The sequence below is a fragment of the Melanerpes formicivorus genome, unplaced genomic scaffold (assembly GCF_026170545.1).
Source record: "Melanerpes formicivorus ecotype bairdi unplaced genomic scaffold, bMelFor1.0.p_v2 SCAF_9, whole genome shotgun sequence".
NCBI lineage: Eukaryota > Metazoa > Chordata > Aves > Piciformes > Picidae > Melanerpes > Melanerpes formicivorus.
In genome coordinates, this window is record NW_027142361.1 from 16,872,053 (window position 1) to 16,899,522 (window position 27,470).

Here is a 27,470-nt window from a genome sequence, read left to right on the forward strand (position 1 = left end):
ACCTTCTGAACTGGGAGTGAACTGGGAGTGAACTGGGTGCTCCGGTACTTCTATCTTCAGTCTTGCTTCCGCCTCTTCTTCAGGCAGCAGCTTTCTGTGCTGGGCTTTCTGCCAAGGCTCCGGCCTTCAAACTGACAAACCTGATAAGGCCTGTATTAACTGCTTCCATTTAACACAAAACTGCTTTTAACTTCTTTCTTTCTTCTTTCTCCCTTTTCTGACCTACTCGGGGGAAAGGGGGGGAGAGAGGGGAGAGCGGAGGTGGGGAACCCCCTCTGCCTTGAGGGGGGTCACTCTCATTTCTGTGTTACTCTGTTGTATATCTTTGTATATATTGTAGATATTGTAAATTTGTAAATATTCCCCTGCATACCCTACATTGCTTTGTATATATAAAGCTCCACTGCTTTGCTAATTCAGCTTGTGAGTTTTTTTTTCCCTTTCCCTTCAATTTTCTTTCCCTTTACCTTGCAAGGGGGAAGGGAGGAGGCTTCTTTGCCTTACCCTTCCAACCCACCTCAATATCCTACATTGCTTTGTAAATATACAGCTCCACTGTTTTGCTAATTCAGCTGTGAGTTTTTTTTTCCCTTTCCCTTCAATTTTCTTTCCCTTTACTTTACAGGGGGAAAGGGAGGAGTCTTCTTGGCCTTACCCTTCCAACCCTATGACATTCTGAAGGACTGAAAAGCAGATGTTCTTCACCAAGCATAGCCTGTGGCTTGAGTAGCATTGCTCTTGTTTCCCCAGTGCCAGGCAGATATGTTTCTGTTCTGCTGGGATGAAAGATACTCTGGATCCTCTCTTACTCTGTGTCAGATCCTTGGTTCGATGAATGAATATGCCAGGGCTGAGCTTCAAACAGTGGAGATGCTGGGAGGAAAAAGAAATAATGTAAGAATGAGACAGATTAATTTATTCAGAGAATTCAGATTCTAATCCTATTTGAGTACTTAGCCAATCTTTGGGATTTTGGTGGCATCTCATACCTCAAATACCTTTACAAATTCAGATTGAATGGAAAGGCTGTTTCCATTATAGAGAAAATAATAATCAAACAAAACATCTCTTTATTCTTCCCAGCCACCTTTCTGACAGTCTTCAAATGTGCCCTGGGAAAGACCAGCTGTCCACTTTCTGAAATTGGTGCATTTACCTTGGGAAAAGCCTGGCAGAGGTCACAAAGGTGCAGGAGAAACCACTGAATGAATTAAGATAGGATTTGTCTTTCCATGATACAAAAAATATACATCATTTTGCCTTGCAGCAAATTGCCCCTAATCCAAATGCAATTCTACAGGGATAATTTGACCTGATGTTGTTTTTAGTTTTGGTTTGGTTTGTTTGTTTGTTTTTTTTAAATACTCCCAGCCATGGTGTTTGTAGCTAGGTTGCTTCCCCACTGACTCTACCCCTTTTCTCATGCAATTTTTTAATTGCCTTTAATCAAGAAGACACTGACTGCAGCAGGGGCCAGACAGGATACTGCATGTTCTCCTCTCCTCTGCTCTGCCCTAATGAAGCCACATTTGGAGTACTATGTCCAGTTCTGGGCTCCCCAGTTCAGGAGAGACAAGGAACTACTGGAGAGAGTCCAGCAGAGGCTACAAAGATGTTGAGGGCACTGGAGCATCTCTGTGAGGAGGGAAGGCTGAGAGACCTGGGAATGCTTAGCCTGGAGAAGACCAGATTGAGAGGGGATCTTCTCAAAGCCCATCAATACCTAAAGGGCAGGGGACAATAGGATGGGGCCAGACTCTTTTGGTGATGTTCAGTGACAGGAGAAGGAGCAAAGGGCACAAATTAGAACACAGAAGGTGTGGTGAAGAGGTTATTAAATTTATGAATATGAAATATGAATTATGAAAATATTTTTATTAAGTACCAAACTATTAATAACCAATGAATCACCAACTTATATACATGTTCTAGTGCACGTTCGTGAAATACATTCCACAAGTGGCTTAGTGTTATGATTAGAACTTAGTCAATTGAACTATCTATAGACCCTTTCTATATTTACATAATGAAGGGTGCAGTTCCGCCGCTTGACCACTAGATGGCGACTCGGTGGGACACGGGCGGCTTCTGGCTATACACAGCAATATTATAATCTTTCTATGCGTCAGCGCTTACTCTGCTAGATGCGGATACTTTGAACTGAGTGCTAGTGGATGGAAAGCACGTGGAAGATATTCTGTAGCTGTTGTTTGTAGCAAGGTGGGGGTCTTGCAGACGGCTGCCGCTGGACTGGTTCCTAGTCGAGTTGGACGGCAGTGTTGGGTTACTGTCTCCTCTCTTCACAGCAGGGAAGAGGGAATAATGGAACCTGGGCTTAGTACGGAAGCAGGTTCCCTTCAGGACTCGGTCGATTCCCTTCAGACAACAGGGATCAGTCCTGGTCGGGGTGGGCCTGTGAGGTCGGCCCTCAGGAGTCGGCTCGCACAACAGGGCGGGACAACGGTTGCCAGTAGGTGAGCTTGGACGACGTGGCAGCAGGCAAAGCTACAGGGTCGGCCCAAACACGACGATTCTCGGGGCTGATGTAAACAGCCTCGGGGAGAGAATGTGGCTGCGTTAGACGGCGGATTCTCATATACTGAGCTTAAAGGAGCAGCGGGACTCTTGGAGTGGTCCCGGGTTTGGTGCAGTATAGGCACGAACAATGCTTTAGTCTTCCCTGAGGTTCACAGGGCTCAGAGCGGCACATGGTGGCTCCTCTCCTGCTACGGCGGGGCTAGGCATACGTGGACTCGGTATCGATCAAGTCCCTTCTCCCCGGCTACTGGGCAGATCTTACCCTCGGAGGTTGGTCCAGTCCTCCGGTGGCACAGTGGGCTCTCCCGGCCAGTACGACTGGCTGTAGCGACGCTGGGCTCCTCGGGCGCAGCGAAGGTCCTCCCTCTGTGCTTCTCACGATGCAGAGGCTTTCAGTATGTGTGCATGTATAACAGAAGTTAACAACAATAAGCTCAATGGCAGAGGCTGCAGCTCGAGAGTTGCTCTCTTGAGCAAGCACAGAGACAAAGTGAAAGAGGGGGCAACTTGTTTACCAACTGGGGTGATACTTATAGATTCCTCGAGGCTGGGCTTGACCAATGGGCACTCTCATAAACAACTGGCTTCAGCCTATAGAAAGCGTGAAGCCAGAATTATGCCCATACTTGGTGTCAGCACGAGCACTGCATGCGCTGGGTGAGTGCTGGCCTGGCTAATGCCTTGGCTTTTGTCTTCCTCCTGGAGGAGGAGGAACTTGTCCACATGCTGGGACAAGATTCAGTATCTGGGCATAATGTGCCTTCACCACAGGAGGTTCCATCTGAACATGAGGAAAAAAATTCTTTCCTGTGAGGGTGCTAGAGCTCTGGCACAGGCTGCCCAGAGAGGTTGTGGAGCTTCCTCTGGATAGATTCTAAACCCAGCTGGACACAATCCTGCGCAACTTGCTCTGGGTGACCCCTATTTAAAAGGGTATTGGAATAGAAGATCTCCAGAGGTCCCTTCCAACCCCCACCACACAAGGATTCTGGGATTCTGTGATGCTATTATCCTCCACCCATATGGAACCATTCGTAATCAGTTACCTGCGGGAGCTCCCCTTACTGCCTTTCCCATCCTATTTGGCAACACTAAGCCACACCTCAACAGCAATTTCAGATTGATTCACAGAAGTTAAGAGACTTAAACACATTCTTCCCACACTCAGTGCCTCCAGGAACCAAGCAATGGGAGCTGAGTACCGCATTCCTGGGAGCCCTCAATACTGCTGCCAGACCAGCGGAATTCCCTTGATTGACTGGAACAGCCAATAAGGCAGCCAAGGCTCTGAGCCTACACTTAACCCTTCATGACTTGGCCCCTGTCCAGCATACAACCTTCCCAAGACTATCCTGGCATCGTGACTTCAGGATCAGGGTCCTATTTCATAGAAACTTTGTGTTGCTTTAGGACCATGAGGGACTGTAACCCTCTAGCCTGATAATTGATGCTTTCCTCTCTTGGCTTTTATGGACAGGATGCATTTATGTTCCTACATGAAGAAGTCTGCATGTTTTCCTTGGACCTCATCTTACTTCTATGTATTATCTTTTATTTGTGCTTACATCCTTTCTTTCATGTCTCACAGATGCATTTGTGATCACTCATTTGCACTGTAGGACCTCCTCATGGGGGAGAGGCTGTGCCCCTCCTAAAAATGTGAGATTCTAGGGAAAACCAAAGGAATGCTAGAGGTCACCAGTGCTCCATTATCTCCCTTCTATATGGGGTTATCAATAACTGCTGGATAGTCACTGCCTTGTAGAAGCTCCCTTTTCTCAACCTCTGTCATCTCTTTGAAAATCCTAACAGTATCACATCAGAAGTCTCTTTTCCTTTGTTCACTCCAGGTTCTTGTGCTGTTAAAAATCATCAGGGATCACAAATTTCAATCCTTATGTTGATCACCCACTTGTGTACCAATAGGACTTTGACCAAAACCTGCACAAATGTTATGTACTTCTGAAAGATATCAAAAGACTTTCCCAGCAGGCTGCAGAGATGAGGACCGACAGGAGATGCTGAGTGTATCAAGAGATGAATAGTCATCCAAGTCACTCCTAGACTGAAAAGGTGTAAAATTGTTTCTGATCACATCATTCTGCATCCTTATTTTTGGAAGGCATTCACTGATCAGCTGCTTTCTCAGCTGCTGTCTCCTTGCTTTGTCCTCTCATTTGCTGGATGCTCTGATTCCAAACCAACCATACCAGTTCCTTCTGGCATCTATCCAGGACCTGGCAGAGTCCATGGATTTTGGACTGAGCCCAGTGTCAGTTCTGATCTAAGAGCTCATGCTCTGCCATTGAGCAAGCTAAACCTACATGAAGCTCCTGCCAGTGTTCAATACCAAGATGACAGTTGTGTCAGACAGGTGGATTTAGCAAGTGCTAGATGTGACATACACCTCGAGTACTGTGTCCAGTTCTGGGCCCCTCAGTTTAGGAAGGATGTTGACTTGCTGGAACGAGTCCAGAGAAGGGCAACGAAGTTAGTGAGGGGCTTGGAACACAAGCCCTATGAGGAGAGACTGAGGGAGCTGGGGCTGCTTAGCCTGGAGAGGAGGAGACTCAGGGGTGACCTTATTGCTCTCTACAACTACCTGAAGGGGGGTTGTAGACAGGCAGAGGTTGGTCTCTTCTCCCAGGTAGCCAATACCAGAACAAGAGGACACAGTCTCAGGCTGCACCAGGGGAAGTTCAGGCTGGAGGTCAGGAGGAAGTTTTACACAGAGAGAGTGATTGCCCATTGGAATGGACTGCCCAGGGAGGTGGTGGAGTTGCCGTCACTGGAGGTGTTCAGGAGGAGACTTGACAGGGTGCTTGGTTACATGGGTTAGTTGATTAGGTGGTGTTGGGTTGATAGGTTGGACGTGATGATCTTGAAGGTCTCTTCCAACCTGGTTTATTCTATTCTATTCTATTCTATTCTATCTTTGGCCATATGTTCTCTTTTGACATAACAAATCACTGTCATCTGGTGTCCCACCATCCAGAATGACTGCCTTCACCTTTGCCTACAGAAACATACTGCCAGCACCATTGCCTTCCCTCTGAGTACTAATTGAGATTTTTGGCAACCACTGCAATAGACTCCACATGGGGTATGGCAGCATACTGTCGTAGGGTTGGAAGGGTAAGGCCAAAAAGCCTCCTCCCTCCCCCCTGTAAAGTAAAGGGAAGGAAAAATTGAAGGGAAAGGAAAAAAAAACTCACAGCTGAATTAGCAAATAAGGGGTGCTGTATATTTACAAAGCAGGGAAACACAGGGAAATATATACAAGATTTACAATATTTACAGTATATACAGAAATATACAACAAAGTAGCACAGAAATGAGAGTTCCCCCCTCTGCTGAGGGGGTTCCCCACCTCCGCTCCCCCCTCTCTCCCCCTTTCCCCAGAGCGGGTTAGAAAGAGAGAGAAAAGAGGAAAAAAGTTAGAAGCAGTTATGTGTTAATTGGAAAGCAGTTAATACAGGCCTTGCAGTTTATCAGTTTTCAAGGTCAAGCCTTGGCCGAAAGCCCAGAAACAGCTGCTGCCCAGAGGAGGAGCGGAAGAAAGACTGAAGATAAAAGTGCCGGAATGCCCAGGATACCCTCCTGCACTCCCAGTTCAGAAGGTGCTTCCTCCCAATCTACCAATGAAATTATTTTAGATCCATCTTTTCGTTTACCAACTTCCGTCCACCATTTTCCCTTTCTTAAGGGGACATCCTCAACCGGTCACACATACTAACAAGGAGACCTGTTGGCTGTCCTTATGAAGTCCTTCTTTCTTCCTTCAAGTGGCTTTGGCACTGGAGCTCGAACAGGTGCAGGTCGTATCCCAGCGTTCCACTGGGGGCTCTGGGCCAGGGTCTTTGCTGCTGCTTTGGAGGGCAGCAAGTTCCCAGTTGACTGATGAGTGGCCCAGCTGGGATGAACTGGTGGTTTTGGAACACACTCAAGATCTGCAGAAAATGATAGCTACGAAGAGAAGGCAGTAAGTGTCACATCATCCCATCATCCCCAGAGGCAGACCACTGACAACTTCTATAAATTCTGTATATTCCTTATATATTTAGCAGGCTGTCCAGAGAGGCTGTGGAGTCTCCTTCTTTGGAGAGATATAAAAGTCACCTGGAAGTGATTCCCCCCCCCCCATGCTGGGATCCTGTGTGATTCTATAAATTCCTAAATGATATGAGCATAATCCATGCTATTTGCATTTAGGGCTGCAAAAATGATGAATGAACTGGAGCATCTCTCTTACAAGGAAAGGCTGAGAGACCTGAGGCTGTTTAGCCTGGAGAAGAGCAGACTGAGAGGGGATCTTACCAATGCTGACCAATATCTAAAGGGCAAGGGTCAAGAGGATGGGGCCAACTCTTTTCAGTTGTGTCCAGTGACAGGACAAGGAGGAACAGGCACAAACTAGAACCCAGAAGGTTCTATCTGAACATGAGAAAAAAAATCTTTCGTGTGAGGGTGCTGGAGCACTGGCATAGGCTGCCCAGAGAGGTTGTGGAGTCTCCTCTGGAGAGATTCTAAACCTACCTGGATGCAATCCTGGGTGACCTGTTCTGTGTGACCCTGCTTTAGCAGGGTAGTTGGACTAGATGATCTCCAAACGTCCCTTCCAACCCCCACCATTCTGTGATTCTATAAATTATATTCCCATAATTACATGACAACAAAGATAGCATTATAGAATCCTTTAGTCTGGAAAATTCCTTTCAAAATCTTTGAGTCCTGCCACCAATTAGAAACTGATGCTCCTAAAGGCTAACCCCACCCCACTCCTCACCCCACCCTTCACCCCCTTAATTGATTATCTACATCAATTCATATGTTATTGCCCAAATTCTTTCCCATGCATATGGCTGTGACTGATCCCAGGCTTGTTTGCTGCCTGAAGTCCTGCAGTGTAGAAGATGAAGTTTATTTAGAATTCTGTTCAATGAGCATTCTACTAAACAGCCAACTTAGCAAGACCATGATTGTTTATTCCTTGAGAAGGGTCACAAATCTTTCAAAAGCACATGTTCTGCAGACCAGCAGCTTTGTCTTTTTTATAACTGACACTAATTATTTAGTAAGAATAGTGAAAAAACATTAGCATACCCAAAATGTTTACCTAACACCTCATTAAAGAGCAATATAGACAGACTTCTGTGAAACTGGTGTCTGCAGGAAAGTGTCTGTGCAGTAAAGTCAGTGCTGTCCTGCAATTCCTGCCCACCCCTTTCTCCCTTCCATTATCTGAGTTGGTAGCAGTGAAAGATATATGGAGCTTTGTTCCTAATTGTCTAGTTATAAATAAGCAATCAGGCAACTACTGAATATCAACTTAAAGAAAAGCTAAGTGATTATACAACTGCCAATAGTGCCCCAGGATATCGGCAGCACATGATGTGGACAGAGATAATGTGATAAAAGCAGCTGCAGGGTTTTTGTCCAAGTAAGCAAAGCCCAATCCCATAGAAGCAGTAGAACTTAGTTTCATAGTTTCATAGTTTCATTCAGGGTTGGAAGGGACCACAAGGATCATCTAGTTCCAACCCCCCTGCCATGGGCAGGGACACCCCACACTAGATCAGGCTGGACAGAGCCTCATCCAGCCTACCCTTAAACACCCCCAGGGACGGGGACGCAACCACCTCCCTGGACAACCCATTCCAGGGTTTCACCACTCTCATGGTGAAGAACCTCCTCCTCACATCTAGCCTGAATCTCCCCACCTCCAGCTTCATTCCATTCCCCCTAGTCCTATCACTACCTGAGATCCTGAGAAGTCCTTCCCCAGCCTTCCTGTAGGCCCCTTTCAGATACTGGAAGGCGACAATTAGGTCACCTCGGAGCCTTCTCTTCTGCAGACTGAACAGCCCCAACTCCTTCAGTCTGTCCTCATAGGAGAGGTGCTCCAGCCCTCTGATCATCCTTGTTGCCCTTCTCTGGACACGTTCCAGCACCTCCACATCCCTCTTGTAATAGGGGCTCCAGAACTGGACACAGTACTCCAGGTGGGGTCTCACCAGGGCTGAGTAGAGGGGGAGGATCACCTCCCTCAACCTGCTAGCCACACTTCTCCTGATGCAGCCCAGGATCTGATTGGCTTTGCGGGCTGCAAGTGCAAACTATGAAACTATGAAACTATGAAACTTGCAGCACAGATCTGGCTGCTCCTTGCTTTTCAGCTCTTGTGTTGTGGGTGGTTCAGATTTAGAGCTCATAGGGACAGACACATCCAAGTGCCGGGTTCTGCACATTGGCCACAACAACCCCATGCAGTGCTACAGGCTGGGGTCAGAGTGGCTGGAGAGCTGCCAGGCAGAGAGGGACCTGGGGGTACTGGTCGATGGCAGGCTGAACATGAGCCTGCAGTGTGCCCAGGCAGCCAAGAGGGCCAATGGCATCCTGGCCGGCATCAGGAACAGTGTGGCCAGCAGGAGCAGGGAGGTCATTCTGCCCCTGTATACTGCACTGCTTAGGCCACACCTCGAGTCCTGTGTCCAGTTCTGGGCCCCTCAGTTTAGGAAGGATGTTGACTTGCTGGAACGAGTCCAGAGAAGAGCAACAAAGTTGGTGAGGGGTTTGGAAAACAAGCCCTATGAGGAAAGACTGAGGGAGCTGGGGTTGCTCAGCCTGGAGAAGAGGAGACTCAGGGGTGACCTTATCACTCTCTCCAACTCCCTGAAGGGAGGTTGTAGACCGGCAGATGATGGTCTCTTCTCCCAGGCACCCAGTACCAGAACAAGAGGACACAGTCTCAGGCTGCGCCAGGGGAGGTTCAGGTTGGATGTTAGGAAGAAGTTCTATACAGAGAGAGTGATTGCCCATTGGAATGGGCTGCCCAAGGAGGTGGTGGAGTCGCCATCATTGAAGGTGTTCAGGAGGAGACTTGATGGGGTACTTGGTGCCATGGGTTAGACAGGTGTAGACTGTTCAGGGCAGGATATACTTCTAAAATTAGGGTGACATTTATTAGCTGAGTTTGAATTTTCAACATTATGATAGAATCACAAAAAGGTTTGGGTTGGAAAGGACCCTTAAAGATCACTTAGTCCACTCTCCCTGCAGTCTGCAGAGGCATCTTCAACTAAATCAGGTTGCTCTAAGGCCCCATCCAACCAGACCTGGGATAGTTCCAGTGATGGGCAACCTGGACCTACATCATTCTATGTGTAAAAAAATTTCTTTCTTCTATCTAATCTGAATCTCCTCCCTTCTAGTTTAAAACTATCATCCCTTGTCCTGTCACAACAGAGCCTGCTAAAAACTATGTTCCCATCTTTCTTATGGGCCCTCTTTAAGTATTGAATGGCAGCAATAAGGTCTCCCTGGAGCCTTCTCTTCTCCAGGCTGAACAACCCCAACTCTCTCAGCTTGTCCTAACAGCAGAGGAGATCCAGATTTTGACTCATTTTTGTGGTCTCCTCTGGACCCACTCCAACAAGTCCACATTTTTCCTGTGCTGAGGAGACAGATCTGGACACAGCACTGAGGGTGGAGGCCTTGTAAGAGTAGAGTAAAGGGAGTTATTGAGTTATATTGAATTATTTTCACTCTTAAGAACAGTCCCATAAAGTTCAACAGTGTTTCTTGTGTGAGCAAATAGGATTAAAAATTAGATTTGCAGAATATAAATAAACACTGGACAGGACTGTCTTATTGCTGAGAACCATAGATCATAAACCCCCAGAATCCCAGTATGGTGGAGGTTGGCAGGCAAATCTGGAGATTATCTAGTCCAACTGCCCTGGTAAAGCAGAGTCACCCAGAACAGGTTGTTCAGGGTCACATTCAGGAGGGTTTGGAATCTCTCCAGTGAAGGAAACTCCACAACCTCTCTGGGCAGCCTGGCATAGTGCTCCAGCACCCTCACAGGAATTGAATTTCCCCTTATGTTTAGGTGGAATCGCCTGTATTCTAGATTATGCCCATTACTCCTTGTCCTGTCACTGGGCACCACTGAAAAGAGCCTGGCCCCATCCCCTTGATCCGTGCCCTTTAGATATTGATCAGCATTGGTAAGATCCCCTTTCAGGTTGCTCTTCATATGCAGATCTTCATATGGGCTACAGCCACACAGTACCTAAATGTAATTCATACTCAAAACACTAATTCTCTGTCAATATGTCATGGGGAAATTCATTCCTCATTTCAGATGCTGCAATCTTATTACCTTAGGATATAGGCAGTGAGGCAAGACTGATCCTGTCAAAAAGATGTTGTTTAGTAAGTACTAAAAATAAGCCAGTAATTCAGGAACAGCTGTGAGGGTGGAGCAGTCTCTCGAACCAAAACAAGCAGATAGCCTGAAAGGCAAACCTAGCCCCTAATTGCTGACACTGCCATCATTTGCAAAGCTGCCAAAATCATCAATCGCTTTTTATCCTCTTAATAAAGTATTTAAGAATTCTGGCATTTTGCTGAAATGCTGCACAGGACTCCTCACTGGAAGTCCTCAGGACTTGTGTAAAGGATATTGATGTGGCAGCAGTAACACCCGTGGAGGGACCTGCAGGGCCAGAGCTCAGGAATCACAGCAGGGCAGAGCAGTTCCATGCCAGATTGAACAGCAGGGATGACAGTGGATGAAAAGCAGGACAGGAGCTGGCAATGGGTACTTGCAGTCCAGAAGCCAACCATATCCTGGGCTGCATCCAAAGCAGTGTGGCCAGCAGGTCAAGGGAGGGAATTCTGTCCCTCTGCTTCACTCTGGTGAAACCCCACACACAGTACCGTGTACAGAAAAAGGCACAAAAATTATGCAAGGGCTGGAACCCCTCTGGTGTGTGGACAGGCTGAGAGAACTGGGGTTGTTCAGCTTGGAGAGGAGAAGGCTCTGGAGAGATTTTCTTGTAGCCTTTCAGTAGTTAAAGGAAGCTATAAGAAAGCTGGGAACAGACTTTTTAGCAGGGCCTGTTGTGACAGGACAAGGGTTGATAGTTTTAAACTAGAAGAGGAGAGATTCAAACTAGATAGAGGGAAGAAATTGTTTACACTGAGGGTGGTGAGACACTGTCCCAGGTTGCTCAGAGTGGTGGTAGAAGCCCCATCCCTAGGAACCCTCCAGGTAAGTTTGGAAGGGGTTCTGAGCAGAGGAACCTGCTCTAGTTGAAGATGTCCCCACTCACTGCAGAAGTTGAACTAGATGACTTTTGAATATCTCTCCAACCCAAAACATTCTGTGATTCTATGATGCTAGGATATAGTGGCCCAAAAGAGAGATCTGGTTTCTATGCCCAGTGTGGAAAAAGCTCAGGTAAGAGAACCTATTGCATTCTTTACTTTTCTTTACATAATATTGGGACAGTAGCTGCTGAAGGCAATGTGAGCATCAGGGTGATACACAATCACAGAATCACCAAGGTTGGAAGAGACCTCAAAGATCATCAAGTCCAGCCTGTCACCACAGACTTCATGACTAAACCATGGAACCAAGTGCCACATCCAATCTCCTCTTGAACACCTCCAGGGATGGTGACACCACCTCCCTGGGCAGCCCATTCCAATGGCGAACGACTCGCTCGGTGAAGAACTTACTCCTCATCTCGAGCCTAAACTTCCCCTGGCACAGCTTGAGACTGTGTCCTCTTGTTCTGGTGCTGGTTGCTTGAGAGAAGAGACCAACTCCCTCCTGGCTACAACCACCCTTCAGGTAGTTGTAGACAGCAATAAGGTCTCCCCTGAGCCTCCTCTTCTCCAGGCTAAACAATCCCAGCTCCCTCAGCCTCTCCTCGTAGGGCTTGTGCTCCAGACCCCTCCCCAGCTTTGTTGCCCTTCTCTGGACACGTTCAAGTGTCTCAATGTCCTTCTTAAACTGAGGGGCCCAGAACTGGACACAGTACTCAAGGTGTGGCCTAGCCAGTGCAGAGTACAGGGGCACAATGACTTCCCTGCTTCTGCTGGACACACTATTATGATGCAGGCCAGGATGCCCTTGGCCTTCTTGGCCACGTGGGCACACTGCTGGCTCATGTTTAGGTGGCTGTCAATCAGCACCCCCATCTCCCTCTCTGTTTAGCAGCTCTCCAGCCACTCTGACCCCAGCCTGTAGTTTTGCATGGGGTTGCCATAAAGTCTTGTTCCGGCAAAGAGCTTGAAGAGATGGTTAGCACTGAACCTACACATATCCTTGGAGTAAGGTTCGTCCCTGGCTGAAGATAGAGCAGCTATTCCATCTCCTTGGTAGAGATATAGGGGCTGCATTCACATTCGTAAGTAAGAAAGTGGTTCTTCATTCAGAAACTTAATTAGCTTAATTTAGTGTCATTTACTATTTATTATAATTTAGCCAATTCACTTTAATTTATTCTAAATTAAGTGTGAGCCTGGTCACATTCAATGCTCCTGTTTCCACGATTACTAATAAAGTCCAAACCCTCACAAGTTTCCTAGGAGGAGAACTGATTCACTGCATGCAAATGTGGAGCCAGTAGATGTAATTTCAGGACTCAGGTCGTCACCTTAATTATGTGTTTCTTCTCTTTTGGTTTGTTGTTGTTCAGCCTCCTAAACTTGGAGCTCCACATAATAGCCCTCTTCACATCTTCATTGTTGGCTGTAATACACTTTATTCTCACCTACTTTCTGTACTTGGATCATTGATCTATTTAAGTGCTTCATATTTAATTGGACTTGATGTTTGCTTGCTTGGGGCACTTCTTTCATCGTCGTCTATTATTCTTCTAAGGATTTGCTAAAAGATTTGAACATTAAGCCTCTTTATTTGGACTTCATTAAATGAGTTTTTTCACAGGTCTTTATTTCAACAAGGTTTCTCAATGCTACCTTAATAATAAATGGAAATTAATTTTGGATTATTCCTAACAAGTTATATATATATATATATATATATATATATATTCTGCTTCTGTGCATCCGCCTACAGCAGCCTTGTCATTAATGACCAGAGTACCAGCAGGCTTATACATCAGAGAACAAGAAATGCAGCCTGGACAACAGAATCACACAGAATCACAGAAGCATTCTGGTTGGAAAAGACCTCTAAGATCAACTAGTCCAATCATTACCTAACTCTACAAAATCTGGTGATAAACCATGCCCCCTTAGCACCCCATCTATGAGTCTTTTAAAAAGCTCCAGGGATGGTGATTCAACATGTCAGTGTTTGATAACACTTTTAGTGAAGAAGTTTCTTCTAATATCCTAACTCCCCCTGGCACAACTTGAGGCCATTTCCTCTTGTCCTGTCACTTGTTACTAGGGAAAAGAGACCCACCCCCACCTCACTTCAATCTCCTTTCAGGGAGTTGTAGAAAGCCTCCTTTTCCCCAAGCTAAAAAAACCAAAACAGTTCCATCAGCTGCTCCTCACAGGACTTGTGCTCTAGACCCTTCACCAGTTTTGTTGTCTTTCTATGGACACACTCCAGGGCCTTAATGTCCTTCTTTTAGTGAGAGGCCCAAAACTGAACCCAGTAATTCGAGGTGTGGCCTAACCAGTGCCCAGTACAAGGGGACAGTCCTTGCTCTAGTCCTGCTGGCCATGCTGTTGCTGATCCAAGTCAGGGTGTCATTGTCATTCTTGGCCTCCTGGATATTTGCTGGCTCATCTTCAGCCAGCTGTCAAGCAGCAATGCCAGGTTCTTTTCAGGCAGTTTCCAGACTGTCTTCCCCAAGCCTGGAGCGTTCATGAGCTTGTTATTGTGACCAAGTGCAGGACCTGATGTTTGGCCTTTTTGAACCTCATCTCATTGGCCTCAACTCATTGATCCAGCCTATCCACATCCCTCCATAGAGCATCAATATTCTCCAGCACATCAACACTCCCTCAATTCAGTGCAATCTGCAAATTTACCTGGAGTGCTCTCAATCCCTTTATCCAGCTTATTGATAACTCTAAACTCAAAAGAAATTCAAGCTTATTTCAAATGTAAAGTTCTAAGAAAGAGCAACAGAGTAAATTTTTAACACAAATAGAAGCCAGTGTTACCAAGATTGCAGAGCATAAACATACGGTGCTCTGTTCTAGCCTGATGTCATCATGGGTTTCAGGACACTTCCTCCAGCATGGTGGATCTGTCAAGCCTTGGTAGTGGTTTTAAGACTCTTCCCAGCGCTTTTGTGGCATGAAAATTCCATACCCACTAACTCTGTGTGCTACCCCAGAGAGCTATGATTTTGTGTCAGCTTTCCAATGCCTATTTGCTGTAGGAATAACGGTGTCTGTTTTAAAGTGTGAGCAGACAAGAGGAGAAGATCCACTGACACTGTTCATCCCTGCACAGCTGCAATTTGTAGCAAAAAACTCCCACTGAGGTTGTGCAGGAGGGTTTGGACTTTGTGGTGGGAATCAAACTAGGTGCTGGTGCCTTCCTGATTGGGTGTTACAGTTAAAGTAACTCTGAAGAACACACAACTTCCCTGAAATCTGGGGAAAGAAAATCATATTGTGACCGTTTGAGGCTGTGCCTTTAAGAAAGGGACAGCGCTGGAACACTCTGGCTGAATATTTTGAAAACAAAGATAGGTCTAAACAAATTTCATTGGTAGATTGGTAGAATGCACCCACCACACATATTCGCCTCTTTTTACCCTGAACTAACATTCTTTCACTTCTGGATTGACAATAAAAGAGCTTTAAATCTGCAATGGGACATGTGGTGGAATGAAACAGAATAAAGGCACTCTGATGTAAGGGCTACAGAGGAAGCCAGAATGGAAACTCTAAGACACAGGCTGAATAAGTGTAATTATATTTTCTGTCCTTGAACACTGCATCTATTTCCTTGCAAACAGGCTATATTTGGGTCAGGAGAATGCATCCCAACCTCGGGAGACAATGCCTCTCTTTTCTCTGAAGCTTCTTTAGCTCAACTCACATGTGCTTTCTGGCTTTTGCTGCTTCCAGGTCTGCAAACCCCCCCAATACGCTTGTGAGCACGTCCTTCTTCTGGCAGTTATTTGTTGCCCTATCCACAAAAGCTCAGACCCATGATGCTTTCTGGAAGCCTGACTTCCCTAGACTCCTTTCATGTGAGGATGCCCTATTTTACCAGAAATGAGCACAATGAGTCCTCAGTGTTAAGACCTTGGGACTGCTTGCTCAGGCTCAGTGCAGCTAACAGAGGCTAACATCAAACTGCAGCAATCAAAAGTTGTGAGCACAGAAATGAAGCTTTGAGAAGAGATGCAAGTGTCATATGAGAATTGATCCAGTGCTTTGTAAAGCATGGAAGCGGACTGAGGAGATGATGTGTGTTAATCAAAGCGAGGGAGGAACAGATAACAAGGTCACTGTCTCCATACAGACAATTGCTCTCCTTTTTCCACCCAAGGCAGATGAACTGTGTCTGGGTTGCAGTGAGAGATTTCCCCCAGAGAAGCCAGACATGGGGTACTTTGTGTCCTACTTCTGCCCAGGTATCTCCCTCAGGAACCAGCAGCAAACACGCCTGGCCACCTATGTACTGCAGAAGCAAAGCTTCACAGTTACCTAAGTTAATAAAAGCTGTAATGGGTTGGGGCAAACCCCCCTCCCCACCACGCACAGAAATAACGACTCAGACAAACAGATTGCAAAAGTGATGGAAAGTTTAAATAGAGAACAGTGAGTGCGTGCAGAGAGCTAGAAACACAGTGACAAGAAGAACCCCAAAACAGACCCAGAAAGATCCCATCCCCACCTGAGGGTGCACCCAAAACCCCCAGGGCTCCTCCTTCCCCCCCGCCCCCACTGCTAGGCTAGTCTCAGCTGGCCAGATCTGAGACTGCCCATCCCCCTGTGGCCTTGGGCCTAACCAGGCCCATGACTGGGAAATCTCTCCCCGAGTTACCGGGTGGCGAAGAGGAAGGAAACAGGAAGTGCCAGACCCCGCCATGAAACTTATAGTGGTGCAAGGGATCATGGTAGGAAATAACCTAATTTCCTGTGTCCACCCACTGGGCTGGACTTCTGGACACAGGAAACACCCCTGTAGCAGAGGGCACCCAGCCCAAACTACGACAAGGCTCTGGGCTACAATGTTCCAGGGTGTACCTGAGCCTGGGGCTGAGTTGCTATAATTACAAGCCAGTGATACTTGCCAGTGATTCTGCTTTCTGGAGCCCCTTAGATCCATGACCCTCTCTCTTTTTTTTCTCAGCTGCCTGCTGGCTGAGGTCTGGAGTCTGTCCTCCTCCTTTCTTTCTCCTGCAGAGTAGAACAGAACAGTGTTAGTAAGTGCTATAGAGCTGGTTCCCTAGGGGTGAGAAAAGTAAAATCCCTTATGATACTGCCACCCAAAGAGACGTGGTTTAAGGTAATACATTTTATCTTGCAGCTCAGGCAGACCAAGAGTGCACAACCAGATGCTGTGGCTCAGAGGAGTCTGATAACTTGCTATTCTTTAAGTTGTGATAACTTTATAGTACTCAGACACATGTCTTCAGCTCAAGACTTACTGATTTAAACTAAATCCACCTAACACGTTACATTAGCTTAGGGGAATTCACAGAAAGGCAAGTTTAGCTAAACCAATTTGAGAGTGTGACCATTTGAGGCTGTGCCTTTAAGAAAGGGACACTATGGCTGAATGTTTTGTAAACAAAGGACAGGTCTAAACAGATTTCATTGGTGGATTGGCAGAGTGCAACTTTAAGTTTTGAGTACAACTGAGACTTTCCTCAGTTCACTCTCCCTTCCCTTTCCAGCTTGTCTGCTTCTAGGCTCTCTGCCAGACTGACCTTGGACTGATAAGCGTGAGGCCTGCAAACCTACTAACATTTTGATTTAATTTATAACTGCTCCTTTAATTTACAACTGCTCCTTTCCTCTCTTTCTAACCCTCTCTGGGGAAAAAAGGGAGAGAAGGGGTACAGGGGGGGAACCCTCCTCCAGAAGGGGGGGGGGGGAGGGGAATTTCATTCCTCTATTACTTTGCTGTATATTTCTGTGTATATATTGTAAATACTGTAAATTGTGTATATATACCCTGCAATTCCCTAAAACTGCTTGTAAATATAGCATTTTCCCTTTTTGCTTCTCTGGCTGTGGCTAGCTGTGGTCATTTTTTTTCCTTCACTTTGTGGGGCAGGGAGGAGAAGGCTGGGCCTTCCTCTCAAACCCACAACATTTTTTTTTTCTTGGCACCCAACGTGGGGCAGATAATTAGCTCGATTTATTGCTTTATTGCTTGCTCTAGCTGGCCTAGCAAACATGAAGGTGTTTTGGATTTTGGAGCCTCTGTTTTTCTCAATTTTTAGACCTCTGATCTACGAATATTGTTTGGGTTTGATTCTGGATTACCTAGGTAAATACTTGGTGCACAAAATTTATTTGTGGTTTATGTATAGACTGAGGCTCCTGTATGGACGATGTATGGATCTTTTCTGGCCAGCGAGATACAGGAATGTGACCTCTAGCACTCTCCCGATTGAGATAAAGGAGTTTAAGATCCCAGTAGGGGAAAGAGTAGCTTTAAGTGATGGCTGGGATCCAAAGGTGATTTATTTGATGTGTGTAATCCTGCTGCTGGTGATAACTAATGTGTATTTGCTGTATTCTTGGCGTCGGGAGAAAAAGGTGTCCAGAGCGTGTTTTATTATTAAGCTTTGATCAAAGAAGAAGCGGCGTTCCTCTGGGTCACTCCCAGAGACGTCCAGTGATGAGGAGTGTGGAGAATCTGTGTCAGTTAAAGAGAAAGCTAAAAAGTCTATTGGAAAAGTTGCTTTGAACAGTTTTGTCAGTGATTCTGGCAAGCTGCCAGGGGCAGTGGCAACTGCCAATATGGCAGCTCCTCCTCCTTCTCCTCCTTCTTCTTCGGCCATTAACGAGGCAAGGTCATTTCCACCTTCTTGCATGGCGGGACTAGAAGCCACTCCCACAGCAGCTGATCTGTCTCAGAACCTGCCAGCTTCTGTTAAGGTGGCTGTAAATTCAAACACAGCTCCAGTTAAGCAAGTAGCAGATTTAAAGACTAGAAGTGGAAAGGCCAAAGCTGATCCAGGAGCTAATGGAGGAGAAGAGCAGGAGACTGATCCTGGTGAGGGACCTTCTACTAGAAAAGATCCTGCTGAGGAGGAAGAGAAGATTTGTTTTAAATATCTAGCTGAATTATTGAGATCAATACCAGAGAGAAATGCAGCTAGGACAGCAGCTAAGGGTGCTTCTCAGCTTAGAGAGATCCTTAGGAGAGTGACAGCAGGATTATGGGGACAACATGTTCAGGAAGATGTGTTAGATCGAGAAGAAGATGACCATTCGGGGTGTCATTCACCACGCGAAGAGATTAGAAATGTCCGTAAAGATTACACCAGAGCAGATAAGGAGCCAATTCTAACTTCGCTTAGCAGATGTTATGATACAGGTGCTCCAACTCTAATAGTTGGAGACAAGTCAGCAGCTCAGCTAGGAAATCTCTCAAAGGATAATGGAATAGATAGACATCTAGGCAAGGTTCTCAGTAAGGTTAATCTGTGGATATGCCTTTTAATGGCAGTTGCCCTGAGATACCCTTCCCGAGATGATCTTCCATGGTATCCTAAACCCTGGACTACCATCGCTGAGGGAATTAAGCGCCTGAGAGAATTTGCTGTTAGAGAGCAACTCTATGGTGAACATGAAACTCTGAATCCTGATGACATTCCTGTGGGAACAGGTCTTGCTAAAAAGCTCATCAAGCTTGCTCCTCCTAATTATGCAAATATTCTGGCAAGCGGAATTTTGTCAAGAAATTATGGCGGAGCTCCTCCTACGGTTGACCTATTCAGTGATCAAATGAGACAATTGGAGGATAGCATGACATGTGTTTCTTTGGTTTCAGCCATTGAAACTCTGTCTGGAAAAATTGAGAATTGCATGAAAGAGCTGAAAGATTCCATATACCAAATGCCACAAAAGGATAATTCCAATTCTCCCTCCAGGTGGATACAAGTTTCATCTGTGAGGAATAGACGTCCTCCAAAGAGGTCATTCCAAACCAGATCAAATCAAAACACACCACCAAGGCAGTCACGTGCCACTATTTGGATAACTCTGCATGATCAGTTTGGTGAGAACATGGACAGGTGGGATGGCCAACTGTCGTAGGGTTGGAAGGGTAAGGCCAAGAAGCCTCCTCCCTCCCCCCTGTAAAGTAAAGGGAAAGAAAATTGAAGGGAAAGGGAAAAAAAACTCACAGCTGAATTAGCAAAGCAATGGGTGCTGTATATTTACAAAGCAATGTAGGATATGCAGGGGAATATATACAAATTTACAACATTTACAATATATACAAAGATATAGAACAGAGTATCACAGAAATGAGAGTTGCCCCCTCTGCTGAGGAGGTTCCCCACCTCCGCTTCCCCCTCTCTCCCCTTTTCCCCAGAGCGGGTTAGAAAAGAGAGAAAAGAGGAAAAAGTTAGAAGCAGTTATGTGTTAATTGGAAAGCAGTTAATACAGGCCTTACAGCTTATCAGTTTCAAGGTCAAAGCCTTGGCCGAAAGCCCAGCACAGAGAGCTGCTGCCCTAAGGATGAGCGAAAGCAAGACTGAAGATAAAAGTGCCGGAATGCCCAGGATACCCTCCTGCAATCCCAGTTCAGAAGGTGCTTCCTCCCACTCTACCAATGAAATTAGTTTAGATCCATCTTTTCGGTTACCAACTTCCGTCCACCATATTCCCTTTCTTAAGGGGACAGTCTCAACCGGTCACAGTCCACAACTTCTAAACAATTTCATTGGCCGTTCATACTGTCCATCCAATCCAAGACGATATTTACAATTCGTGAGTAAAGTTCATATTCCATTCTGGCTATGCTCAGATGTAGATGATTCAAAAGTCCAAGAAAATCAGAAGGTGAGAAAAATGGAAAACAGTTAGTTTCTTCGCCGACGAAGCAAAGAAAAGGGAAACAGGGATTCTCAGGGTCTCTTAGCTGACTCAGGGATCTCAGGGATCTCAGGGTTTATGCACTGTAGATTCCTCGTTGATTCTTCCTTTGGACGCGATGTAGCTGCACAACAGTTCGAAATGAACCTCTTTCAGCTAAAGTTAAATTTCTTTGTGGAATACACTGAATTTCACCATTCTCTTGCATTACCCAATGAGTGTGACCCGGACCTTCAGCTGAAACCACCCCTCGGACAGATTTAGCCTCTCCTGAGGGTGAAAATACCCAAACAGTTTTACCTAACAGATTCTTTTCTCTAACAACAGGAACTCTATCACCTTCTACTTTCTGTAGCAGATCTGAATGTGCAGGTCCAGCTCGGTTCACTGAACCTCCACTATTTACCACCCAGGTTGTTTGTGCTAAATGTTTTTCCCAGTTTTTCCAAGATCCACCCCCCATGGCTTTAAGAGTAGTCTTCAACAAATCATTGTAGCATTCAATCTTCCCTGAAGCTGGTGCATAGTAGGGAATGTGGAATATCCACTCAATACCATGCTCTTTTGCCCAGTTCTTTACAAGGTTGTTCTTGAAATGAGTTCCGTTGTCTGACTCAATCCTCTCTGGAGTTCCGTGTCTCCACAGGATCTGTCTCTCCAGACCAAGAATGGTGTTGCGTGCAGTTGCATGTGGAACTGGATAAGTTTCCAACCATCCAGTGTTTGCCTCTACCATAGTAAGCACATATTGCTTACCAGAACGAGAACATGGTAGAGTGATGTAGTCAATCTGCCAAGCTTCACCATACTTGTACTTGGACCATCTGTCACCATACCACAAGGGCTTAATTCGCTTTGCCTGCTTAATAGCAGCACAAATGTCACAGTCATGGATGACTTGTGTGATAGCATCCATGGAAATGTCTATGGATCTGTCACGAGCCCATTGGTATGTTGCATCTCTGCCTTGATGTCCTGACGAATCATGAGCCCACCGAGCTAAGAATATTTCACCTTGGTGTTTCCAGTCGAGATCAAGATTAGAGTCCATGTCTACTTGAGAAACTCTTGCAGCTAGATCTGCCTGATGGTTGTGTTGCTGTTCCTCAGTAGCTTTGCTCTTAGGAATGTCAGCATCGATGTGCCTCACTTTCACTGGAATTCTCTCGATTCGATCAGCAATGTCCTGCCACAGGTTGGCTGCCCAAATGGGTTTTCCTTTCCTCTGCCAACCACTCTTCTTCCAGTTCTTTAGCCAACCCCATAGAGCATTGGCTACCATCCATGAGTCGGTGTAGAGATAAAGCTTTGGCCATCTCTCACGTTCAGCCACGTTGAGAGCTAGCTGGACAGCTTTTACCTCTGCGAACTGACTGGATTCTCCTTCTCCATCTTTCGCCTCTGCAACTCGGTGTGTTGGACTCCACACTGCAGACTTCCACCTTCGCTTGTTTCCAACAAGATGACAGGAACCGTCTGTGAACAAAGCATATTTTGTTTTCATCATCAGAAAGGTCATTGTAAGGAGGAGCTTCCTCAGCACGAGTTACTTTCTCCTCTGGAGGTTTAGCACAGTTGATGCCTTCAGGCCAATTTGAGATCACCTCCACTAGACCAGGCCTTTCAAGATTTCCCATTCGATCTCTCTGTGTTATCAGAGCCATCCACTTGGACCATGTTGAGTCTGTGGCATGATGTGGTGTGGAGCCTTTGCCTTTGAACATCCAATTCAAAACTGGTAACCTGGTAGCTAGAAGAAGTTGTGATTCAGTTCCAATTTCTTCAGAGGATGCCTTTACTCCTTCATAGGCAGCTAAGATTTCTTTCTCTGTTGGAGTATAATTAGCCTCTGAACCTCTGTAACCTCGACTCCAGAAACCAAGAGGTCGTCCACGTGTCTCACCTGGAGCTTTTTGCCACAAGCACCAGGTTGGACCATTGTCACTTGCAGCCGTGTACAAAATGTTCTTAATGTCTGGACCATCTCGGACAGGTCCCAGACCCATTGCTTGAATCACCTCTTGTTTTATCTGGTCAAAGGCTGCTTGCTGTTCAGGTCCCCAGTGGAAATGGTTTCTCTTTCGAGTCACATCATACAGAGGTTTCACAATCTGACTGTATCCAGGAATGTGCAGTCTCCAAAATCCCACTATCCCCAAGAAACGTAGGGTCTCTTGCTTGTTTGTGGGACTTGCCATGGTAGAGACTCTATTTACCACATCCACTGGAATGTGTCGGCGTCCATCCTGCCACCGCACTCCCAGAAACTGAATTTCTGTGGTAGGTCCTTTCACCTTGTCTCGCTTGATGGCAAAACCTGCATTCAGAAGAATGTCAATGATTTTGTTACCTTTCTCGAAGACTTCCTCAGCAGTTTCACCCCAGACGATGATATCATCGATGAACACATGGCAAATCCCACAAACAAGCAAGAGACCCTATGTTTCTTGGGGACAGTGGGATTTTGGAGACTGCACATTCCTGGATACAGTCAGATTGTGAAACCTCTGTATGATGTGACTCGAAAGAGAAACAATTTCCCCTGGGGACCGGAGCAACAAGTGGCCTTTGACCAGATAAAGCAAGTGGTAGTTCAAGCAGTGGGTCTGGGACCTGTCTGAGATGGTGCAGATATTAAGAAAATTTTGTACACGGCTGCAAGTGACAATGGTCCATCCTGGTGCTTGTGGGAAAAAGCTCCAGGTGAGACACGTGGACGACCTCTTGGTTTCTGGAGTCGAGGTTACAGAGGTTCAGAGGCTAATTATACTCCAACAGAGAAAGGAATTCTAGCTGCCTATGAAGGGGTAAAAGCATCTTCTGAAGTAATTGGAACTGAATCACAACTTCTCTTAGCTCCCAGATTACCAGTTTTGAATTAGATGTTCAAAGGCAAAGAACTGGAAGAAGAATGGTTGGTAGAGGAATGGAAAACCCATTTGGGCAGCCGACCTGTGGGAGGACGTTGCTGATCGAGTCGAGAGAATTCCAGTGAAAGTGAGACACATCGATGCTGACATTCCTAAGAGCAAAGCTACTGAGGAACAGCAACACAACCATCAGGCAGATCTAGCTGCAAGAGTTTCTCAAGTACACATGGACTCTAATCTTGATCTCGACTGGAAACACCGAGGTGAAATATTCTTAGCTCGGTGGGCTCATGATTTGTCAGGACATCAAGGCAGAGATGCAACATACCAATGGGCTTGTGACAGATCCATAGACATTTCCATGGATGCTATCACACAAGTCATCCATGACTGTGACATTTGTGCTGCTATTAAGCAGGCAAAGCGAATTAAGCCCTTGTGGTATGGTGACAGATGGTCCAAGTACAAGTATGGTGAAGCTTGGCAGATTGACTACATCACTCTACCATGTTCTCGTTCTGATAAGCAATACGTGCTTACTATGGTAGAGGCAAACACTGGATGGTTGGAAACTTATCCAGTTCCACATGCAACTGCACGCAACACCATTCTCAGTCTGGAGAGACAGATCCTGTGGAGACACGGAACTCCAGAGAGGATTGAGTCAGACAATGGAACTCATTTCAAGAACAACCTTGTAAAGAACTGGGCAAAAGAGCATGGTATTGAGTGGATATTCCACATTCCCTACTATGCACCAGCTTCAGGGAAGATTGAACGCTACAACGGTTTGTTGAAGACCACTCTCAAAGCCATGGGAGGTGGATCTTTGGAAAACTGGGAAAAACATTTAGCACAAGCAACCTGGCTGGTAAATAGTAGAGGTTCAGTGAACCGAGCTGGACCTGCACATTCAGATCTGCTACAGAAAGTAGAAGGTGATAGAGTTCCTGTTGTTAGAGAAAAGAATCTGTTAGGTAAAACTGTTTGAGCATTTTCTCCCCCAGGAGAGGCTAAACCTGTCCGAGGGGTTGTTTCAGCTGAAGGTCTGGGTCACACTTATTGGGTAATGCAAGAGAATGGTGAAATTCAGTGTATTCCACAAAGAAATTTAATTTTAGCTGAGAGAGTTTTATTTCAATCTGTTGTGCAGCTACATCACGTCCAAAAGGAAGAATCTATGAGGAATCTATGGTGCACGAACCCTGAGAACCCTGAGAGCCCTGAGTCAACTAAGAGACCCTGAGAATCCCTTTTTCCTTTTCTTCGTTTTGTCAGTGAAGAAACAAACTGTTTTCCATTTTTCTCATTTCCTGATTTTCTTGGACTTTTGAATCATCTACATGTGAGTATAGCCGGAGTGGACTATGAACCGTACTTATGAACTGTAAATATTTTCATGAATTGGATGGACAGTATCAACAGCCAATGAAATTGTTTAGGAGGGGTGGACTGTGACCGTTTGAGGCTGTGCCTTTAAGAAAGGGACACTATGGCTGAATGTTTTGTAAACAAAAGACAGGTCTAAACAGATTTCATTGGTGGATTGGCAGAGTGCAACTTTAAGTTTTGAGTACAACTGAGATTTTCCTCAGTTCACTCTCCCCTCCCTTTCCAGCTTGTCTGCTTCTAGGCTCTCTGCCAGACTGACCTTGGACTGATAAGCGTGAGGCCTGCAAACCTACTAACATTTTGATTTAATTTATAACTGCTCCTTTAATTTACAACTGCTCCTTTCCTCTCTTTCTAACCCTCTCTGGGGAAAAAAGGGAGAGAGGGGGGTACAGGGGGGAACCCTCCTCCAGAAGGGGGGAGGAAATTTCATTCCTCTATTACTTTGCTGTATATTTCTGTGTATATATTGTAAATACTGTAAATTGTGTATATATACCCTGCAATTCCCTAAAACTGCTTGTAAATATAGCATTTTCCCTTTTTGCTTCTCTGGCTGTGGCTAGCTGTGGTCATTTTTTTTCCTTCACTTTGTGGGGCAGGGAGGAGAAGGCTGGGCCTTCCTCTCAAACCCACGACAGAGAGGTTTCAGTGAAGTCCATGTGACTCTGAAATACGGCTAGAAGATTGCTCCTCCAAGAAGTAATTTGATTTATAACTAAATGCTTCTTGTATATGTAGATATCAATATTGTTGTCAATGTCTATGTGTCTTGGCAGTGCTAGGTTAATGGCTGGACTCAATGATCTTTAAGTTCTTTTCCCACCTAAATGATTCTATGTATATAACTTCACATGCAGCTGTTATTAAAGTCAATAAAATTGAACAGAAATATTCCAGAGGGTGAAAATGAAGTGAACTACCCTGGCAGATGGCCAGTTGACACTTTTTTCCAGTATCAGCAATAGAATAGAATAGAATAGAATAGAATAGAATAGAATAGAATAGAATAGAATAGAATAGAATAGAATAGAATAGAATTAACCAGGTTGGAAAAGACCTTTGAGATCTTCGAGTCCAACCTATCATCCAACACCATCTAATCAACTAAACCATGGCACCAAGTGCCCCATCCATTCTCTTCCTAAACACCTCCAGTGATGGTGACTCCACTACCTCCCCAGGAAGGCCATCCCAATGGCCAATAACTCATTCTGTGAAGAACTTCTTCCTAACCTCCAGCCTAAACCTCCCCTCCTGCAGCTTGAGACTGTGTCTTCTTGTTCTGATGCTGGTAAAAGGGAAGTTAAGAACTCTGTCATGTTCATAAACATGTGCTCTGAAGGTGTTCATTCTCCTATCACACTCAAATTCTGCAGAATTTATTAATTTAAAGCAGAAGCTCTGAGTGCATCCCCCAGCTCCATCCCCACCCTCTCTGGACTAAGGAAGGCATGTTAAAAATCACAGTATGAGTATGAATTAGGAATATATAGGATGGAAACCTGGAGACTGTGTTCAGCTCTGAAGCCCTCAGCACAAGAAGGACATGAACCTGTTGGAGCAGGTTTAGAGGAGGGACCAAAAATTATGTGAGGGCTGGAACCCCTCTGTTGTGAGGACAATCTGAGAGAGTTGGGGTTGTTCAGCCTGGAAAAGAGAAGGCTCTGGGGAGACCTCATTGCAGGGCTGTTGTGACAGGACAAGGGGTGATGGCTTTAAACTAAAAGAGGGGAGATTCAGACTAGACAGAAGGGAGATTTTTTTATGCTAAGGGTGGTGAGACATTGTGCCAAGTTGCCCAGAGAGATGGTAGAGGCTCCAGCCCTGGAAACATTCCAGATCAGGTTGGATGGGGCTCTGAGCAACTTTCTCTAGATGATGTTCCTGCTCATTGTGAGGGGGTGGACTAGGTGACCTTTCCACCCTAAAGTATTCTATGATTCTATGAAACAGAGTCTAAAAGCAACATTTACCCTACAAAGAAATAGAGCCACAGCACATAACACAAACACACATCCTCACAAGCACACACAGCAGCATGTGTCTGGTATTTACTCATCCCAGATGAGCTGCAGATAAAGAACCATAAAAACATGTCAGACAACATTTCAAATAGCAAACTGAGGAAAGACACAATCTGTTTGTAAACAGTTCACTAACAGTCAAGACAGATGAATTTGTCACATTGGTGGACTTGGCAGTGCTGGGTTAATGGTTGGACTCAATGATCTTAAAGGGCTTCTCCAACCTAAATGATTCTATAATTCTATGATCTTTAAACAGAATTAATATCTGGCCTGTAGTCATAAATTCAGATCTTAACCTCTGCTGCTATATTCTAGTGTCCACATGCATGGTGTCAGAGCATGTCCCTGCAGCATGGCACCACCACAATCTCACTTAAGGTCAGGAAAATGCAGTGAGGATGATTTTCTCAAGACTACCAGGGAAAAGGGCATATGAGCTGAGATGAGGAGTGCAGGTCTCTCCCTTCAAGAGCTGAAGGGGGAAGGGGCTGAAACCAGACCCCAGGCAGGAGCCTGGGGGTGATAAGCTAGAGTCAGAGGTGAAACCAGCAGCCCGGCTGAAGTACATGTACACTAATGCACGAAGTATGGGCAACAAACAAGAGGAGCTGGAAGCCTTGTTGCAGCAGGAAAGTTATGATGTAGTTGCCATCACAGAGACGTGGTGGGACAACTCACATGACTGGAGCGCTGCAATTGACGGCTACAGGCTCTTCAGGAGAGACAGGCGAGGAAGAAGGGGTGGAGGGGTGGCCCTGTACATCAGGGAGGCACTAGATGCCATTGAGATGGAGATCAGGGGCCATCAGGTTGAGTGCCTGTGGGTGAGAATTAGAGGGAA

The 27,470-nt window shown here is 45.7% G+C and overlaps 1 protein-coding gene across 1 annotated transcript in view; it reads right to left on the reverse strand.

Moving 5' to 3' along the window:
* Positions 1-706: 706 nt before the first annotated feature.
* The window catches only part of FBXO16 (F-box protein 16), an 88,923-nt gene continuing 62,159 nt past the window's right edge, over positions 707-27,470 (reverse strand). Inside the window, 3 exon segments of the mRNA XM_068142928.1 lie at positions 707-873; positions 6,276-6,504; positions 16,572-16,677. Of these exon segments, the coding sequence (XP_067999029.1) occupies positions 806-873; positions 6,276-6,504; positions 16,572-16,677 (403 nt within the window). The 3' untranslated portion in view covers positions 707-805.